At 50.8% G+C, this 18,045-nt stretch overlaps 1 protein-coding gene across 1 annotated transcript in view; it reads left to right on the top strand.

Moving 5' to 3' along the window:
- The first annotated feature begins 8,649 nt into the window (after positions 1–8,649).
- Positions 8,650–18,045, top strand: part of LTBP2 (latent transforming growth factor beta binding protein 2) — a 68,936-nt gene continuing 59,540 nt past the window's right edge. The window contains exons 1-3 of the mRNA XM_009993955.1: positions 8,650–8,687; positions 9,232–9,302; positions 14,537–14,780. Coding sequence (XP_009992257.1) covers positions 8,650–8,687; positions 9,232–9,302; positions 14,537–14,780 — 353 coding nt within the window. The remainder of the gene's footprint in view (positions 8,688–9,231; positions 9,303–14,536; positions 14,781–18,045) is intronic.

Here is an 18,045-nt window from a genome sequence, read left to right as displayed (position 1 = left end):
GCCCGCTCCGTGCGCGCTCGCACCGGCTGCTTTTCCCTGGGCGTGTGTCAGTGAGTGAGGTGGGTTGGACGCTGCGTTGCCAGCTGCCTGTCCCGTGGGGATGCACGAGTGACGAGCGAGCTGGGTGTGATGCCCTCCTGCTGACACCTCAGGGCTCCGGCAGGTCAGACAGCTGCGCTCCTCGGGGAGGGTGTCAGTATGCGGGTCTCCGGGGCTGCCTGCCGTCCTCCGGGAAGGCGTTGGGGGCTGCCAGAGGGGGAAAGGCAGTGTGGCCGTGGTGCGTGGGTGGTGGGAGAGGCTGGAGGAGCGCACTTGGCTCTACAGGACGGAATCTGGCTGCTGCTGCTCTTGCTGCAGGTACCTGGCCTCCTGGCTCCTTCCTCCCATAATGGGCCCCTTGTAAGCACTCTGCGCCGCAGCTTCCCATGGCTTCAGCTGGCTCAGCCGGGGGAGGCTTCCTATGACCTGCCTGGCAGGACTGCTTCTAGCTCCAGTCTCTGGCTACAGCCCTGTGGAGGTGGAGGGGAGATCATATGGCAAGGCCAGCTGCTCTGCTGCGAGAGGAGCCTGCAAGCGGGACGTCTGGAACAGCGCTGATGTACCCTTTGACCCTGGGCCCCCTCCTCTGCGCTTCTCCCTCTGCTGCCCTGTGACTGGTGCCCCCTGTGATGAGCCAGCTGGAAAGGGCTACAGAAGCTGTTGTGCAGGCAATTTGACTGACCCATGTGGCAGTGTGTGCCTGCTCTCCAAGCCTGGGGGACATAGAAGACAGGCTCTAGGGTCTGCTGCCCTCTGACATGGGCAGAAACTTTCTCTGTTGTCATCAAGTGGGTAGCTTCACTGGAATAGTAAAGGCAGCTTAATCCCTGAGGTTTCTCTCCTACTTGCCTCCTTACAAAATCTAAAGATGGAAAGATCCTCTCTGTGTAGTTTCCTACAACAAATCTGCAAAAGGAGTACACCCAAACTTGTTCTTTTTTTTCCCATTATGTTTGATATGCAAAGTATTAACACTAGTGGCTAGTCAATGGCAGGTGGATCTTAAGCAGATTTTGGCTTACCCAGTCCAAGCCTTGGTTTGTCAGCTGCCCAGAGGGAGAGGCTTGGGAAGATCCAGTCTTGCTCAGTCAAGTTTGGGTTGTTTTGGGCTCAGGAGCATTTCACCCTTTCTGGAGTTGGAGTACTGTCAGCATTGCTTTGGGGTGATGTAGCAGTTTAGTTGGATTTGAACAATTGAGATGAACAATCTGAGGTGTAGCCCATTCCAGTTCAATGACTACCCCCAATAGTGTCCACCAGGTTTTCAGATGGCAGCTGCCCCCAGTGACAACAGCTGGGCCACACCACTGTCAGGAACAGGTGGGCAGCCCCAGGATTCGTGCTATGTTCAGAAGGGTGCTGAACCTCTTTGCAAGTAGCTTTCTTTCATCCCTTAATCAAGGATGTAAACGGGGATGTTTGGTCCAGCATTTAGGTTTAGTTGACCTCTTATCAGCTAGAATTATCTTTCTGGGGTATCAGAGAGTGCAGTTGCGTCCAACCTTAGAGGAAGGAAGAGCTGTGCCTTGGTGCTGTGCTCCCTGTGCAAGCTCTGCCTCTGCTCTGCCCTGGAAGATGAGGGCTGGAGATATGGGGCTTGCTCTGATCCCTAAGAACCCGAACTTTGGAATGTGCATATAATGGCTTGTTGTCAGTAGCTTTCCATCTCTTCTGGAGCCCAGATCGGCACTTTTTAAACTTCTTCATGACCTACCCTCTTTGGAGCTTATGAAAAAGCCGAGTCCGTGAGTAACCACATGGCGTTACTCCTTATGGAAAGCTAGCTGCTGCTGCCTCCAGCCATTCAGTGAGGCTCCATCCTTCCACCTCATCCATCTTCTCACGTTCCCTTGCTGCACCGTACACGTTTCCATCCAGGAAACTCAGGGCCCCTAAAAAACTTCATTTCATGATATTTCAGGTTTTTGCCAGGTGGGATATTTTCTATTCTTCTATTTGCACTGAACTCCTGCTACTCCCTGGTATGGCCACCTTCATTTTCCCTTACTCAGGTATCTTTGCAGGCTGTGTTAAACCTCGGTGCTATTTTTTTTATGCAGTTACTTTGGCTTAAAATCTCAGCTCCTGTATGAGTTGCTTTTCCTGGTTCTACAGAGTTCTCTGCAAGTACCTCCAGAGGCCTCACACTGTCCTGTCATTGAAAAGCCTCTGTATTAGCACAGAGTATGTGCTACATACACACATTACACAATACATTACACAATGTATTAGCATTGTGTCCTTTTCTGGGTAATTATTTTCTCACTTTGTTTGGTAGTAGCATAGCCAAATTTGAGATCTTTTCTGGGGAACCATATAGATGTGTTTGTCGCCCTGCTTACATTTGACCTTGTTGTAGATGGGACCCCCTCACACCCTTCCATGAGTGTGTCCAACTGTCAGTCTTGCAAGAGCTGGGTTTTAGTATTTTCTCCTGGTGGCTCATTTTCAGGTGACTTTTGGCACCACAGCAAATATCACAGAAAATTACTTCCTCCTAACACTGAGCGAAGAAAACAATCCCAGCCCCCAAAGCCTGTCTACTTTGCTGTGCTCTGCTCAGTCTGCCTGTTTCTAGCTTCCTTGACTGGTTTGCAGATACATACTGGTCCTCGCAGCTGCAGATGAGTTATTTCTACCCAGTGCCATGGAGCAGGTGACTTCCCAGTCCAGAGTGTTCAGCCTGATGTTTAAACAGTTAATAGGCTTATTGATGGAGCTTCTAGTTCATGGATTTTCCTCCTGAGTGTCGTGGGGTATGGAGCTCCCAAGCCCTGATACATGCCAGCTATGGTTGTACTCATGTGCTGGATGCATCCCAAATTTGTGTCCCCTGTGATGTGACCCCCCCCACATTCCTCTGCCCCATCCCTGGAGGCACAGGGGTTGAGTCCCAATAATGATCGTCAGGTGATGTACACAAAATCAGAGGAAGCTGGGTAACAGGGGAGTAGTCTGGGGAAGCCTCCACTTCTGGTACCAGCCTGGACAATTTTCAGGGGCATGTGAGGCTCCCCAGGTAACAGCTGGGAAGTCCCACACTCTCTCTTCCTCCCACCGACTTTCTTTTTCTGCATTCTGCACTCCAGTTCTTGTTTAATTGCTATTGTAGACACCATCTATGGCTGTATAGTCCTGCTTTACCCAGGCTTTATGGAATATAGGTGCTCACTGGAGTGTTCGTGTAGGATTGCTCAGGAGCAGAGGCAGTTAATGCTGATGTGGATTTGGCAAAGGATTTTTAGCAGCTCAGCAATGCCAGCAGACTTTTGCTAATATTCTTCATTGGGTCTGACTGCAAATATTTCATATGCAGTTGGATGAAGTTCACTGTCCTGCAATAGAAAGGCAGACCTGATGATCTAATGGTCCCCCTGGCCTTCTGCGAGGATGCTGTAAATGACTTGAATGGAGTCAGCATATCTGGCAACGGAGTGTTGCCTGAAGTTGAAAGATGATGCATAGATTGCTGTTAACATAAATGATGAAAAAAATGGTTCTGCTGAATGCTTCAGAAACAGTATGTGGTCACCACTGAGGCCATGAACATGCTGAAACTATGTGAAGCCATGATCTTACTACTGTTTTCTTTTTTTCCTTCCCTTGGTGCTTGTTAGAGTTGCTTGGCTCTGGTTTTAGGTAACACTGCAAGATTTTACAGGTGTATATCATCCTGGGTACCATTTTGCACAGTGAGGGCCTGATCCTGATGGTGGCCTCTGGCTGCTGCAGCAAGGCAGGGGACGAAGCTGTCTTGCGGCAGCTCCTTTGCCCAAGTTGCATTTTGTGCTGGTTCATCTACCAGTACTTCTGGATGTAGGGAGGCTCCATGGCACTGGCTTTAGCTCTGTGAGGGATGTGAAGGAGATGCCTGTCCCAGAACAAGAGCAGGCCAGTGAGTACTACCTGACATCTCTGTGCAACAAGCTCTCACAGTGTGCTGGGAACTATGGCTAGGCCTGGATGCTTCATGCTAGCTGCAGCATGAGGAGCAAGCTTGGTTTGCAGTTGCTTCTGCTGTCTGTGCTGTTTGGAGATTTCAGGGCATAACTGGCACTTGAGGCAGGGGCTGAGATGTGGATCCAGTGCCTCACCCTGCATTTTGCCAGAAAGGCAAACCTTCAGGGCCATGCCTTAGGGCTTTCTCTGTCTCTGCCACTGTGACTATTCAGCTGTCTGAGCTATTCAAATCTCCTTCCCTCCAAAACCAGGAAACTGGGTATTGGAAGTGGTCTCTATCTATTCCCATCTCAACTGGGCTGGGAACTATTTTGGAAGATGCTAAGTGGCTGATGAGCCCTGTAGCAGTCCAGTGTTACAGGCAATCAAGTCCCAGTGCCTGGGAATGTCCCCAGCAAAGTTTCATTTCCTAGGAGAGACATGTGCTAGCTGACCTGGCCCTAGGGAAGGTAAATACATTATTTGACCTATTCCACTGTAGAGATAGGGAAGACAGCTGGTTTGCCTACAGCTTGTTTTGGCTTCAGCAGCAGGGCTGGCAATAGGACAACCCTGTGCAAAGTGACCTAGTGTGAGTGTTCAGTGGGACTTCAAGTTGGGAGACCTGTGTGAAGACATGTCTTCTGTTCTGCTCTCATCTTGGGCTGTGTTGTGCTTCTTTCCACCTGAGAGAACTGCTGGCCCCTTCTTGTGCCCACCCATCCACTGGTCCCTCTGCAACCCAAGCTGAGAAACCTGCTCCTCCCTTCCTGCTGCCAAGCTTCCAGTTTCAAGGGTAGGTAAGCAGGAGGCAGCCTGGGTGCTCAGCCTTGTGTGGTAGCTAAGAGCTTCGAAGTTATGAAAGTGGCTTTGTCTCATATAGTTGTTAGAGACTGGGTGCATCATGGCACATAGCAGACCCCCTTGCCAGGCAGCTCTGCCTGCTGCCTTGGAAGTCCCTGTCCTCTCTGCAATGGGAGGTGGTCCGGGGCTGCTCAGTGTGTACAGGTAGCTCCCCAGCAGACACCCCAAGCACAATGACAGCAGAGCTGGAGGGGTCCTGCCACTTGTTTTGTTCTCCAGAAGCAGAGCTGAATGGTGAGGCCCAGGACTGGACATGCCCAGCATGTGGCTGATGCCTGAGTTGTGTCTTTGCCCTAAGTGTTGGCGATGGCATGTGCAGCAGAAGAAATGCAGCTGGGGGCTGCCACTCTCTCGAGCACTATCCCTGGAGGCTGTAAACATGCTGTGCTCCTTAAACCTCCCGGAATCATTCTGAATTCTTTGTAAAGCAGTGAAAACCACATGGTGTTCAAGCCATGCAAATGTCAACTAAAGGCTTTAAGTAGAACCAGACGTGCTCAGGACTGGGTCCCACACAGCAAAGCCCCCACAGCTATTTTGCCACTGCTGATGACCCTGCTCACCTGACGCCTCATGCTGTGTGAGGTCCTCCTCACTGGGCTTTCATCGGGAAATAGCTGTGGTCCTTCCAGGTGCTCCCTCTGCCCCTACCTCTGAGGGCATCCCTGCCAGGTTACTCACCTCTACACATTCTGCCCTCCCTCCAGGAGCGTCACCCTGGTGCTGGCGTCTGTCTTCACCTGGGGTTGGCATCTCATGTCTGGACTTGGCAGTGACACAGACTGACTTTGTTAATGGGAGGTTTGTGTGGAATCCAGCAAGGGTTTCCTGCCTTCAGGAGTGCTCTTGTCTGCTCAGGCTTGGGTCCTTGTCTTAGTCTCTCATACCTTTCCTCCTCCAATCTCTGGCTTGCCATTGGCACTGAGAGCAGCTACCAGCATGCTCCCTCCAGCATGCGAGAAGTGCAGATAAAACTTGAACTTTAATCCCATGAAGAACTAATGGTGTGATTCAAGGCTAAAGCAGCTTCTTTATTTTGCCTACAAGAAAATAATTATGTCAGTAAGCTGAGGTGGGAAAGGGCAAGGGCTTTGTGCTTTGAACAGACAGGCTGAGTATGACTTGCAAAGTGTGTTTCAGCCATGCCTAGGGAGGAATAGGAGCTGTGATAGTCTAAGCAAAGAAGCTTATACTGCTGCTTGGAGTGATGTCCCTCAGCAGACCTTAATTACCTGAAGACCTGCTCCAGTTCAGTGGTTTTCTCTGTTTACTGATCTGAACATCTTTAAAAAACGTAAGGCCTTTCATAGGCTCTTATGCAGTAAGTAAAGGAAATTATAGTTTCCTTGGATACCTCCTGGGGGTGTCTTAAAGAAGAGACCCATAGATCTCTTTGGGTTGACAGACAAAAAGCTGGAAATCAGTGCTCTGGCCCAGCCAGAGCAGATGTGACTTCCTGCAAGAAATATTTTGGCTTGTTCTCTTTGCAGGAAGTCACACCAAGGGAATTTAAGTGCTTTCTCCCTGTAAAAATGTACCCAGGTTAATAAAATGTTGATCCTGAAAGGCTGGATAATGCTTTACAAATTATGTGGCTTTGCAGACCACTTCCCCTTCCCACATGGAGTGATTGTATCTCTACAGGCAGCTTCATTCACAAACACTGGAACAATCCTTGGCATGCCTGCTACCCACCATCTTTGGCTCTTCTAAAACGTGAGCCCCACAGCTTGAGCTCTGGCACTTCTGGAGTCTCATCTCATGCCATGCGGATGCAGGAGTCATGAGGATGCTGGTTCAGAGCAGGATCATCTTTTGACCCTGCTGTGTTGATGTGAAAGTCAATCCAGGAGACAAATGTGCATGTTTCCGTGGTTCCTGTAAATTCTGTCAGCAGCTCTGACTGCCTTGTCCAGCGTTAGAAATAAACCATGCACCCTACTTCATTTCCAGAGGCTTTCCAGAGCTTTCTAAAATTTTATCTTTTGATTACTGCACCCTCCCACCTACCTAGACATGCAAAAGTTACATATTCCCAGAACCTTCCCTCCATGATGAGTAAAGATGCTTGGAGAGCAACCTGCAACTTGTTATTCCCTCTCATGATAGATGTGTAAATATGAGATGTGACCAGAGGAAGCAGGACTAGCTGCCTGCTTGGACATTGCAGACCCCCCTTGTAGGCACGGTGCTGTCTCTGATTGCTGTATGTTGGCAGCGATCACTACCTGGAAACACATAACGAGGGGGAGGCGGAGGGGGATGTTGTTTATGCAAAGGCAGTAAAAAAGATGTTGCAACGAAGTGCTGGAATTCACCACCATGGGAATGCTGTGAGGATCCTGGAGTTAGTCTAGCACCGTGCATATCAAGCTGGCACAAATTTCATAGCGCCCAAGAGTCCCCAGCCCCAGGGTTGCTGCGCCAGAGGCAGGTGAAAAATGCAGGACTGGGGTGCTTGCAGAGGGAGAGCAATTCGTGGAGCAGCTGGTGTGCTGTGCCGGTGCTGTGCCATGCTGTGCCGTGACATACAATGCTGTGCCGTGCTGTGCCGTGCCATGCTCTGCCAGTGCTGTGCCGTGCCTTGCTGTGCCATGCTGTGCTGTGCCAGTGCTGTGCCGTGCTGTGCCAGTGCTGTTCCTGTGCTGTGCTGTGCCAGTGCTGTGCCTGTGCTGTGCTGGTGCTGTGCTGTGCTGTGCTGGTGCTGTGCTGTGCCAGTGCTGTGCTGTGCTGTGCTGTGCTGTGCCGGTGCTGTGCTGTGCCTGTGCTGTGCCAGTGCTGTGCCGTGCCGTGCCGTGCTGTGCCAGTGCTGTGCTGTGCTGTTCTGTGCCGTGCCATGCCGGTGCTGTGCTGTGCCATGCTGGTGCCACGCTGGTGCCATGCCATGCCGTGCCGTCCCTTGCTGACCCTCCCAGGCCATGGCAGAGCAGTGCAAAGCAAGAGGCAGCAGCAGTTGGGTGGAGAATGAAGCGTTCGTTGTCTTTGGCTGAAGCAGCTCGGGACACTTGCGGAGGCGAGACACTATGACCAAAGCTGGAATCAGGCCAAATTTACACCTCAGTACCATGAAGTGCCATGAGATCTTTAATGATCGCAGGCCACTGGCCTCCAGTTGCTCTCAGGAGGAAAATGGTTCCTCTGAGTGCTATGGCAGGAACCCACAATGTCAGTTCAAGAGGGAAATACTCCCTGAGGGAACACTCACACTGCAGCATTCGCATATTCCTTGGGGGTTTCTCTTCCAAGCATTTAAACAGCTCAGCCCTTGTCCCATTGGTTTTGATCTCAGCTGCTGGTCCATGTGGAAGGAAATATCAGATGCTGCAGGAAATAATTTTACGGGTGACTCAGAGGTGCTGGCTGCAGAGAGACCTCAGCTTCCCTTCCCCTAACCATGCTGCTTTGTCTCTCTGCCTAGGCCAAATGTCTGCAGCAGACAGTGTTGCCCAGGATTGCCGGGCCTGTGCGGTTCGGGGCTGTACTGTGCCAGTGCTGTGCTGTGCTGTGCCAGTGCTGTGCTGTGCTGTGCCAGTGCTGTGCTGTGCTGTGCTGTGCCGGTGCTGTGCCGGTGCTGTGCTGTGCTGTGCCTGTGCCAGTGCTGTGCCTGTGCTGTGCTGTGCCTGTGCCTGTGCTGTGCTGTGCCTGTGCCTGTGCTGTGCTGTGCCTGTGCCAGTGCTGTGCTGTGCCAGTGCTGTGCTGTGCTGTGCTGTGCTGTGCCGGTGCTGTGCTGTGCCTGTGCTGTGCCAGTGCTGTGCCGTGCCGTGCCGTGCTGTGCCAGTGCTGTGCTGTGCTGTTCTGTGCCGTGCCATGCCGGTGCTGTGCTGTGCCATGCTGGTGCCACGCTGGTGCCATGCCATGCCGTGCCGTCCCTTGCTGACCCTCCCAGGCCATGGCAGAGCAGTGCAAAGCAAGAGGCAGCAGCAGTTGGGTGGAGAATGAAGCGTTCGTTGTCTTTGGCTGAAGCAGCTCGGGACACTTGCGGAGGCGAGACACTATGACCAAAGCTGGAATCAGGCCAAATTTACACCTCAGTACCATGAAGTGCCATGAGATCTTTAATGATCGCAGGCCACTGGCCTCCAGTTGCTCTCAGGAGGAAAATGGTTCCTCTGAGTGCTATGGCAGGAACCCACAATGTCAGTTCAAGAGGGAAATACTCCCTGAGGGAACACTCACACTGCAGCATTCGCATATTCCTTGGGGGTTTCTCTTCCAAGCATTTAAACAGCTCAGCCCTTGTCCCATTGGTTTTGATCTCAGCTGCTGGTCCATGTGGAAGGAAATATCAGATGCTGCAGGAAATAATTTTACGGGTGACTCAGAGGTGCTGGCTGCAGAGAGACCTCAGCTTCCCTTCCCCTAACCATGCTGCTTTGTCTCTCTGCCTAGGCCAAATGTCTGCAGCAGACAGTGTTGCCCAGGATGGACCACAGCTCCTGGCACAAACCGCTGCATCAAACGTGAGTATGACAGTCTCTGCTGGCATGGGTCTTGTGATGCACCCCTAAAAAGTGCATGAGTACTGCTCTGAGCCCCCACACATCCCTTGTGCTATGCCAGGGCAGGAGATGGATGGATCATGGGGTCCCTGGAGGGACACAGCAGCGTTGAGCTGTGGGTCAGCTCTCCTTGCCTGCTGGCAAAGTCTGAGCATGCTGAATAATTACTGCTTTACTTGATTATCACTGTTGGTGTCCACCCTGAGCAGGGTCTTGTTGGGGCAGGCATTGCACTGGCACATTTATGTGCAAGTTTCAAGCCCTGGGCTCTCATAATCCTGCCTGGAGCAAAAGGCAGACCTGTGAAAGTCCCAGCAAGTGGCAACTGGCCAAGTGGGGCTGTGCTCACATGGGTCAGTGTTGCTGATGTGGAGGGGGAAATCAGGGCTGCAAATTATCTGAGTCCCATTAAGGAAAGCAATTAATGGAATTAGCACAACAGCTGGGACTGGGGTGTGGTGCAGCACGGGAGATCTGTAAAGTGGTAGGGGGCTGCAGGGTGCTCCAGGCCTGGCCAGGGCCTTCCTTCCTGCTCTGCTCCTCTGTATGGCTCTGCCGCAGCTCTGGGGGCTGAGATCATTTTCAGCTCCTGACACAGCACTGAAGGGATGGGGTTTGGGCAGGCACCAGAGCGAGGCATGTCAGAGGCAGCTGTGCTGTCATCTCTGTCCCAGCTAGCTCTGAAACCACAGCTCAGCTCCTGCTGTGATCCCTGTCCCTAAACCACGGGGTTACAGCACCCAGCCCACCCATGTGCCTTCCCAAGGGACTGCCTGCTCCCTGCACCTGCCTGCTCCCAGGGAGGGGAGGAGCTGCCCACAGTGCTGGGCAGCTTGGAGGGCAGGGAGCCCATGGGCACCAGGAAGCCTTTCTGCATGGGCACACCCTGCCCAGAGTAGCCAAGAGCATCTGCCTGCACTTGAGTGGCAGCAGCTGCCCAGATGTTTAGTGGGGAGAGAGGCTCAGCTTTGTTTGCGGTGGGATCTCACGGTGCTTCGGCCGTGCTGGGATAATTGCATTAGTGATCGCTGTTCGAGAGCAAGGGGCCAAGGGCTGACTCACCTCCCTTCTCCTTCTCCCCCCTGCCGACAGAAGCCAAACGGTAGAGAGCTTGCTGTGCTGCCAGACGGCGTCTGTAAACACAGCGCGGGGCCAGCGATGGCAGCATCTTTCTCTCATTAGGGATTTTTGTAGGAGCAGTAGATCTGGGCTTGCAGCCATGCAGGCTGTCTAGCAGTTGCTCAGGTGCTGGGCCCTTCTTCCCAGGGATTCATTAAAAGGACACTGTCAACGAGATGGGGCCTGACTGTGTACCTCCGACCAGGGGTAGTAAATCTCAGGCAGGTCTTAGGTGGAGGCCAATGATGTGTAAACATCATTCTGTTCCCAGCTGCCTCCCTCGCTGGACTTTTCTGTTGGAGTTCAAGCCGCTGGGGACATTTGGCTGTTTTTAAGGCTGCCAAGGCAAGCTGGACAGTCTGTCCTAGTTAGTTTCTGCACTGTAATACTGTTTAATGTCTGTTCCCATGGTCTTTGTTTCGGGGCGTATCAGGGAGGTTAGCAGGATAGAGATGTAGCCAGAGGGAACTTCTTAGTGCTATGAAGCAGGGAAGAAGTTGGCATTCAGGTCTTGGGTGGGCCCTTGGTTTTGATGGGTCTGAGCCTGGGTGCAAAAGACAGGATAGGCCAAATTACTGCCTTCTGCTCCTCATCACCTACTGAGAATGGTGATTTCTTCCTTCTCCACTCATGCTTTTCCAGGGACTTTTCTTTTTGCAACATCTCTTCATACGACTGAACTCAAGCCATGGGCAGATTTCTCTAGCTTTTTGGTTTGTTCCAGCTTCAAGGACCAAGGTGCAGTGAGGATTCAGGGAGTTTTCAGAGTCAGTGACTAGGAAGATGAAAAAGAGAAGCATCTGTTTTCAGGACATGTTTCCAGGGTATGTGGAATTGAGCTAAGGGAGTTTAGGAGGAAGATCTCACTCATTTGTAATGGACTTGGTTTATACCCATGTGCTGCCACATCACCACACTGAACTGCATACAGGGCATCCTGTGGGCTCCAGCAGTCTTCCCGTGGGAGAGGACAATAGGGATAATGAGCTACTTCTGAACATGAACCTGAGGAGTTCATCCAACCTTCTGCCTTCATCCTGGGATGAGACACAGGGCTTTCTGTCCTGGGTTTGGTGGAGAAGAGACCATTACACAAGCTGGCCAGAAGCCCCAGTGCACTGCCTGTATTTCAGGGCCTGCAGGGGCTGCTTTGTGCGCTTGCCAATAATTTAGCTGCTGCCTATTAGCTCATCATCCTTCCCCTCTGCTTCAGAGCAGGGGAATCCTCTTGCTCAGGCTCCCAGTATTGGTTCATCAACCTCCACTTTCATCAGCATTGTTTACTATGGTTCTCTGCTACTTCCCAAGATAGCAGCCTGGACTGGGCTGGTAATGCAGGGTGGGATTCTTTTCTGACATGGATATTTTAAAGCTTAAAATAAACACTTTTAATCATCATGTTGGGAAGGACTAAATAAATGTATGCACTTTCTAATCTTGTACAGATGGTCTTGTGGTTAAGACACTGGATGAAGGCACAGGGATTCCAGGATAAGTTGCTGGCTCTGCTGTGGTCTTGCAGTGTGTCTTCAGACAGTTGCATTAGCACCTGGGGCTTTTCCACATCTGCAAAGTGGAGATGATATTCACATTCTCTCCCCTTTTGTCTCTCTTCAGTACAGTGACTTTTTCTGTACAAGGTCTTTTGAGGCCAGACTGTTTTTCATTGAAGTTGTTTTTCCTCTGTTATTCCTGCATTTCTATTGACCACTCTGCCTGTCAGACTGCACAGATCTCTCAACTTGTGTTAACTTGTCCATCCCTTCTGGCTTTGCTAACACAGTCAGAGCTTTAACTTGTAACTGAGATTACATGTTTCTCTGCATCAATAACCAAACTTTTCCATGAGAAAGTGGACTAAAATCACACTAGTGGTGCAAGTCCTTTAGCACCTTCCCAATTTTCCTGTGGATGCCATGCTGAATGGACATGTTCCTCCACATTTAAATGGGACTGAGCGGGAGCTGCTTATAGTGCAGATCTACACTGTTCTCCTAGACCTAGAGTATGTGCAGAGCACCAGGGACACAGTAATTGAATGTCATCTTGCAATGTCATTGCTCAGTCCTGGCCAGGTATGCCTGCAACAGAGCAACAGGAGGTTAGACTTGGTGACCTTCCCCTCTGATAGTCCTGCCTGCCTGTGCTAGGTGGGTGCTCAGAGTCACACCAGAGTCTTCCCTGCAGTGTGTGACCTTGCAGAGAGGGCAACACAGGCACTGAAGACCAGACTTGATCTACAAGGGCACTGCTAGATGCTTTTGTGTTGCTACTAATGATACTTCAATAGTGCTTCAAATCTCATCCTTTTATCAAGAGCTTTCAGATTATTATTTTTGTTTTCCCTGAAGCCCCAGCTCCTGGAGCAGGAACTTACAGGAGAGTACATTGAGAAGAAATGCGTGGCTGTCATCTCAACAGAAACTGTTTACAGCCTCCACAGTTGGGAGGAGACATCTCACAGTAATCTCTGGGCTCAGAAACCAGAAAGCAAAGAGAAAGATTCCAAATTTATATTTTTAACTGTCTTGTTTCTTCTGTCAATGTTATGGTTTTGGGGCCTGACTCATGACTTCACACACTTGGCATGGGCAGTGTCTGCTTAACTACCTGCTCTCCCTACATCGCATAGCTGGACAGCTTGGCTTCTTAAAGCTATTTCAAGTTCTTCCTGAATCTGCAAAGGCAACCAGGAAGGGGTTTAAACCTAGAGCTGAAATATTTGAGCTAGGGCAGTTACCCACCCATCCTGCATGAAGCAACCAGGAGGCTAATCCTATTCACTTCTTCCCCTTCTCTGTATCAGCTGCCTTAGGGGCTTTTTAGAGTGCCTGGTCGCTTATCACTGCTTTTCAGCTGAAGGGCACAGCCTAATGTGACTAGGAACATTGTTTTGGGGAGAGGTTGTGAGAACCACTGTGATCCCAGGTCCCAGCATCGCTGCTCTGTAGTATTTCAGCACGTGAAGTGGTTGTTTTCAATGGCAGGCTTCCTGGTCTGGTGGCCTTTGTTAGAACAGGCATTTATTGGGAGATAACAGTAGGGACTGGCCTATTTAAATCGCAGCTGAGTTTCATATTATGAATTACATCAACTTTTGGACTGCCAGACTTCCCAGAGACAGTAAATTCCAGCGTGACTAGGACCCTTTCTCTGTTCCAGAGTCTGCAGTGGTGGCTGATTTATTTTACTGGAGATTTCATCAAAACCTGTGGGTTTAACCTGTACAGCCCTATGTTTCTTTGGTTCTCCCTTTATTTGAGATCTCCCTCTCTTCCTCAGTGTTGATATGGTAATAAAGGGTCAGATGAAGCATTCCAGCCAATGTAACACTGATTTAGTTAGGAAAAGCTGATGGCAGTCTAGTTTGGGGGTGAGGGAAGGGTTTTAAGGGCTGTGAAAGCCTGTATAAAGACTTGACTCACTTGGCAACAGCAGGATGATGTGTGGATGGCAGAGCAGGTGAGACCTATCTGTGTCAGGGGCCCTCAGCAGAAGCAGTGGCTGCATGTTTCAGCCCACCCACAGTGTTCCCACGAGGCTGGAGGTTAATGTCCACCTGGTGTTGTCTGACAAGGTTTCATTACCCTTCGGCCAGCCGGCCCTTTCCTTTTCTTTGAGGGAAGACACTGTTTTCCAGTGCCTTTTAAAATTATTTTTGCTCAGAACAATGAGCCTGGTCCTACCTGAGTGAGTTGTGGTTTCCTGGCTCTTGTTGGCTGGACTATAAACCCAGTTTGGCATCTGGTGACATGGGAAGTGTTAAGGTCTGGCGCATAATTAATAGCACTTTCCTCCCAGGGTGCAAACTGAAGCTGATGTGCTGTAATTAGGAACACACACAGTCTCAGAGTGTGATTTGGGCATGAAGTTAATGAACTCTACGTCCCTGGAGCTGTGGAGGAATTTGAGCACAGTGACTCCAAAGTCAGCTGCAGAGGGAGGGGAGAGACAAGGGAACCATGCAAATCAGCTCCCAAAGTGGACTAAAGCAGGAAGGTAGCGTGCAGGCTGCTCCCAGGAGGCAGGCTGCTGGGAGCCTCGTGTCCACTAACCACCTTTCTGTGTCTCCCTAGCTGTCTGTGACCCACCGTGCCAGAACAAGGGCTCCTGCAGCCGTCCCCAGGTCTGTACCTGTCGCTCAGGCTTCCAGGGCTCCCGGTGTGAGGAAGTTGTTCCTGAGCAGGAATACCACCCGCCTGGAGCTGCTGCTGCCTTCCGAGCCCCTGCAAGCTCCCTCAGGAGGAGGACCAGCACGGCAGGGCGGGACACCTCCCTGCGAGGGGCTCAGGCACCCATCCCACGGCACATTCCAGCAGTGTAAGTCAAACCTCCTTCCCAGCAGGATGCTCCCCCAAACCCACAGGCAATTGATGCCATGTTCAGTGAGGCCACAGACTCTGCTTCGTGGGGCCAGGAGCTCAGCTCCCAGTGGAGGCTCCTGCCCAGGTTGTGGGAGGGGGTTGACTGAAGGGGATCAGGTCCTGCTCTCTCTCCAAGGGATTTGGTTTGGCCCCAGCAGTGTGTCACAGTCCCCCAGTACGTGCAGGAACGGGACAGGCTAGTAGCAGTCCCATGATGAAGGAGGACCATGAAGCTCAGCAGTTCGCCCGTGCAGTTGGTAAGCAGTAGCGGCTGTAGCAGCAGGGTGAATGGAGGAGTGGGGGTTAAATCTGTTTTGCAGGAGGATGTTTTTAGAGCAGTATGTCCAGGTAGAATCCACAAGAGTGTGCATAGATAAGGTGTGCTAATAAATGCTAGTATGAGCAAAGTGATGACACTCAGAGATGTCTCCTGGCAGACACTAGCCATTATAGAGCCATTTATTCCATATTTCTGTGTTACCCTGCTGTAGTGTGGGTCATTTTGGTACCCAGGCAGGTGCCTATATGTTGGGTATGGAAACAAAGATGCAGTTCTTGAAGCTCAGAGAAGTCTGTGCAGGAGAGACTCTGTGAGGAGAGTGTTAAGCTTGGAACAACAACTGTGGCATTGTCCAGTCCTTTTGGGTGTGGAAGAGCTTACAGCTTCAGCCTGCCTGCCTCAGATCACTGCTGAGATGTTCTTTTACCTAAGCTGCAACTCCTCCAAGCTTTGCATTTGGTGAAGTCCCCTTGGACCTGTGGGTTTTCTGTTGAAGGAGGCAGTAAAGGTGAGAAAGGTGCCTTTCCCTGACAAGCACCTCTGCAGTGCTGGCAGCTCAGTGGGGATGGAGAGGTGGGAATGGTGCTTTTTGATATACAACAACCCACACTTTTGTGTTTGGTTGTTGTTTGTTTTTTTTTAAATCACTTCTGCTTGTCTGCAAGAGTCCATGAACATGGGAGAAGTGTTAGACTACATCACCCCTAAGGCCCCACTTGTTCTTGCTGCTACTCAACCCAGTTGCTGGGCCAGAAAAACTGGGTTTGTTGGTAGCCACCACAGGAGAGGATTTGCACATGGCTTCCAGTAGAAGTACCTCAGTCGTCATCAAGAAGACATTACAGCAAATTACAGGTGCCTCACTGGGGGAATAATTCCAGTTTCTCTTTTTTGTCTCTGAGCTGCTTTGACATTCCTGTCAGCTTCATTTAGAGCTGCCTGAGGAGAGGGCAGGTCAGCCTTTGTTTTTCTGTGTTTCTGCACATTGTTTTTAAAGTGTCTGTTGCACTTAAGGTAGCTGTTGCCTTTCTGTGTTTTCTAAAGCAGAGACAATGTATGAGCTGGAGACACTTCTAGAGACTTACTCTCAGCCATCTACTGTTTTGGAGGGGCTCAAATGACTGACAAGGAATTGACTGACATGAAGTAAACCCAGGCAAGGCAGAGCTGATGCTGGCAGGGAGAGGCAGCCAAGCCCCTGTCATCGCTGCCCCAAGAGAGGCTGAGTGCCCGAGCGAGCATGCAGCCCTCACATGTGCCTGCAATCCTGGTCATTGCTGACAAGTTTCTCCCTGGCAATGACCTCCTGCTACCCCTCCGTGCCACTGCTCTGCGTGTGAGGACAGGAGAGCAGGGAGAGCAATGCTCTTGGAGATCAGCACCTGTTGAAGGCTTTCCCAGTAAGGAACATGACCTCAGGCTCTGCAGCAAGGACGAGGGGCTGTGCAGGCACTGGCAGAGCATTCCTGTTCAGAAAGTCAGACACAGCGTCTAGTGATCACTGAGCTGGGACTGCTGAATGCCCAGCTGCCTGTTGTACCTTAAATCCTCTGGCGCTGTCCCAAGGACATAGGACTCCCTAAGGACTGTGTTGTGCCTTTCCTCCTTCCCTCCTCAGGGAGGCCGTAGGACGTATCCTCACCCCACAGGGTTTGGCAGGAGTATTTCACATTTGTCCTTTGCGATGGTGGCAGGTAGGACTCTGGGGGACAGCCACCACTCACTGCCTTCTGGAGCCATCCTGTGCTGTGCCTTTCCTGCCCAGGCAATGCTTAGTGGTGCTGTGCAGGAAGGTGTAGGGCTGCCTGCACCCTGGCATTGCTCTGAATTGAAACACCTCACTTCAGCCCCTGGGTGTTTTCCTGTACAATTTGGTTGCTTAAGTTTTGTTCATGGACCATATAACATGGTAAACAACTGGTACAACCTAAAAGTCTTGGTGCTGTTTGTCCCAAATATTTTTGTGTGTCCTTGTCTGCTTGGAAACTTCTAGGCTAGCTGTGGAGCCTGTAAGAAGGAGTGTCTGTAGCCAAATGCTCTCTCCTACTACTGTTGCACCTGGCCATGCCTTCCCACTGCTTCCCTTGCCTTGGCGTTGGTGCTCATCTGGTCCCTGGGTAAGCTGGCTTAACAGGAAGTTAACACAGCAAAACTAATGATAATTTTCTACCAGTTCAGGGGGCTAAATTGACTTATTGAAAGATTACATGAGGACCAGAAGTATTGGACAGAATTGCAAGGCTAGCATTGCAGGGGGAGGAGAGGGGTGGGCTCCCCTTTTGGTAGAAGCCAGTTACTAGGTTGGCCATTTGTCTCATGAAAGCATGCTCTCAGAGTTGTCTGAACTTGGAGCCTGCTTCTTGCAGTGATAGCATCACCTGGTGCTACCACTAACGTAATTTCTGCGCTTCTGCATCTCGCTTTCTCCGTACAATAGCACATCAATCCTCGCATGAGTGAATTTTATTTCTCCTTTAGTTTATTTGTATGCATATGGGCTTTGTTTGTACAGAGCTAGCAATTGGAAGCTCTGAAGTCATGCATTAGAACATGACTGTATTAGATGTCATACAAGGATGAAACAAAACCCATTCATCCTCCCCAGAGACCTGCTTGCTAAACAGAGGTGGGGTTGATTTTGATTTCAGTGTGTTCTGAAGCAAATCTTTGGAGAGATTTGGGAGAAAAGCCCTGCAGGCTATGCAGGAACTGCCTAGATCAAAAAATTCTCTACCTGCCTGAGTGGTGGGGCTGCTCACTGTGCAGGTAGGAAGTCTTTGGGAGTCTGCAGGAACCTATAAACCCTTGGTGAAAAGCATGAGGAGGCAGCTGCCCATTCTCATGACCTTGTTTCAACAGATGGGCTCAGATTCTCCACGGTTCATGCCTGGAAGCAGAAGCAGAGATGCATTCTGCAGCTTCCCTGCCAGGAGAGCCTAGG

This window comes from Chaetura pelagica, unplaced genomic scaffold (assembly GCF_000747805.2).
Source record: "Chaetura pelagica isolate M959 unplaced genomic scaffold, ChaPel_1.0 scaffold11, whole genome shotgun sequence".
Lineage (NCBI taxonomy): Eukaryota > Metazoa > Chordata > Aves > Apodiformes > Apodidae > Chaetura > Chaetura pelagica.
Note: the sequence above shows the minus strand (reverse complement) of the source record. Positions and strands in the feature narration are given on the sequence as shown.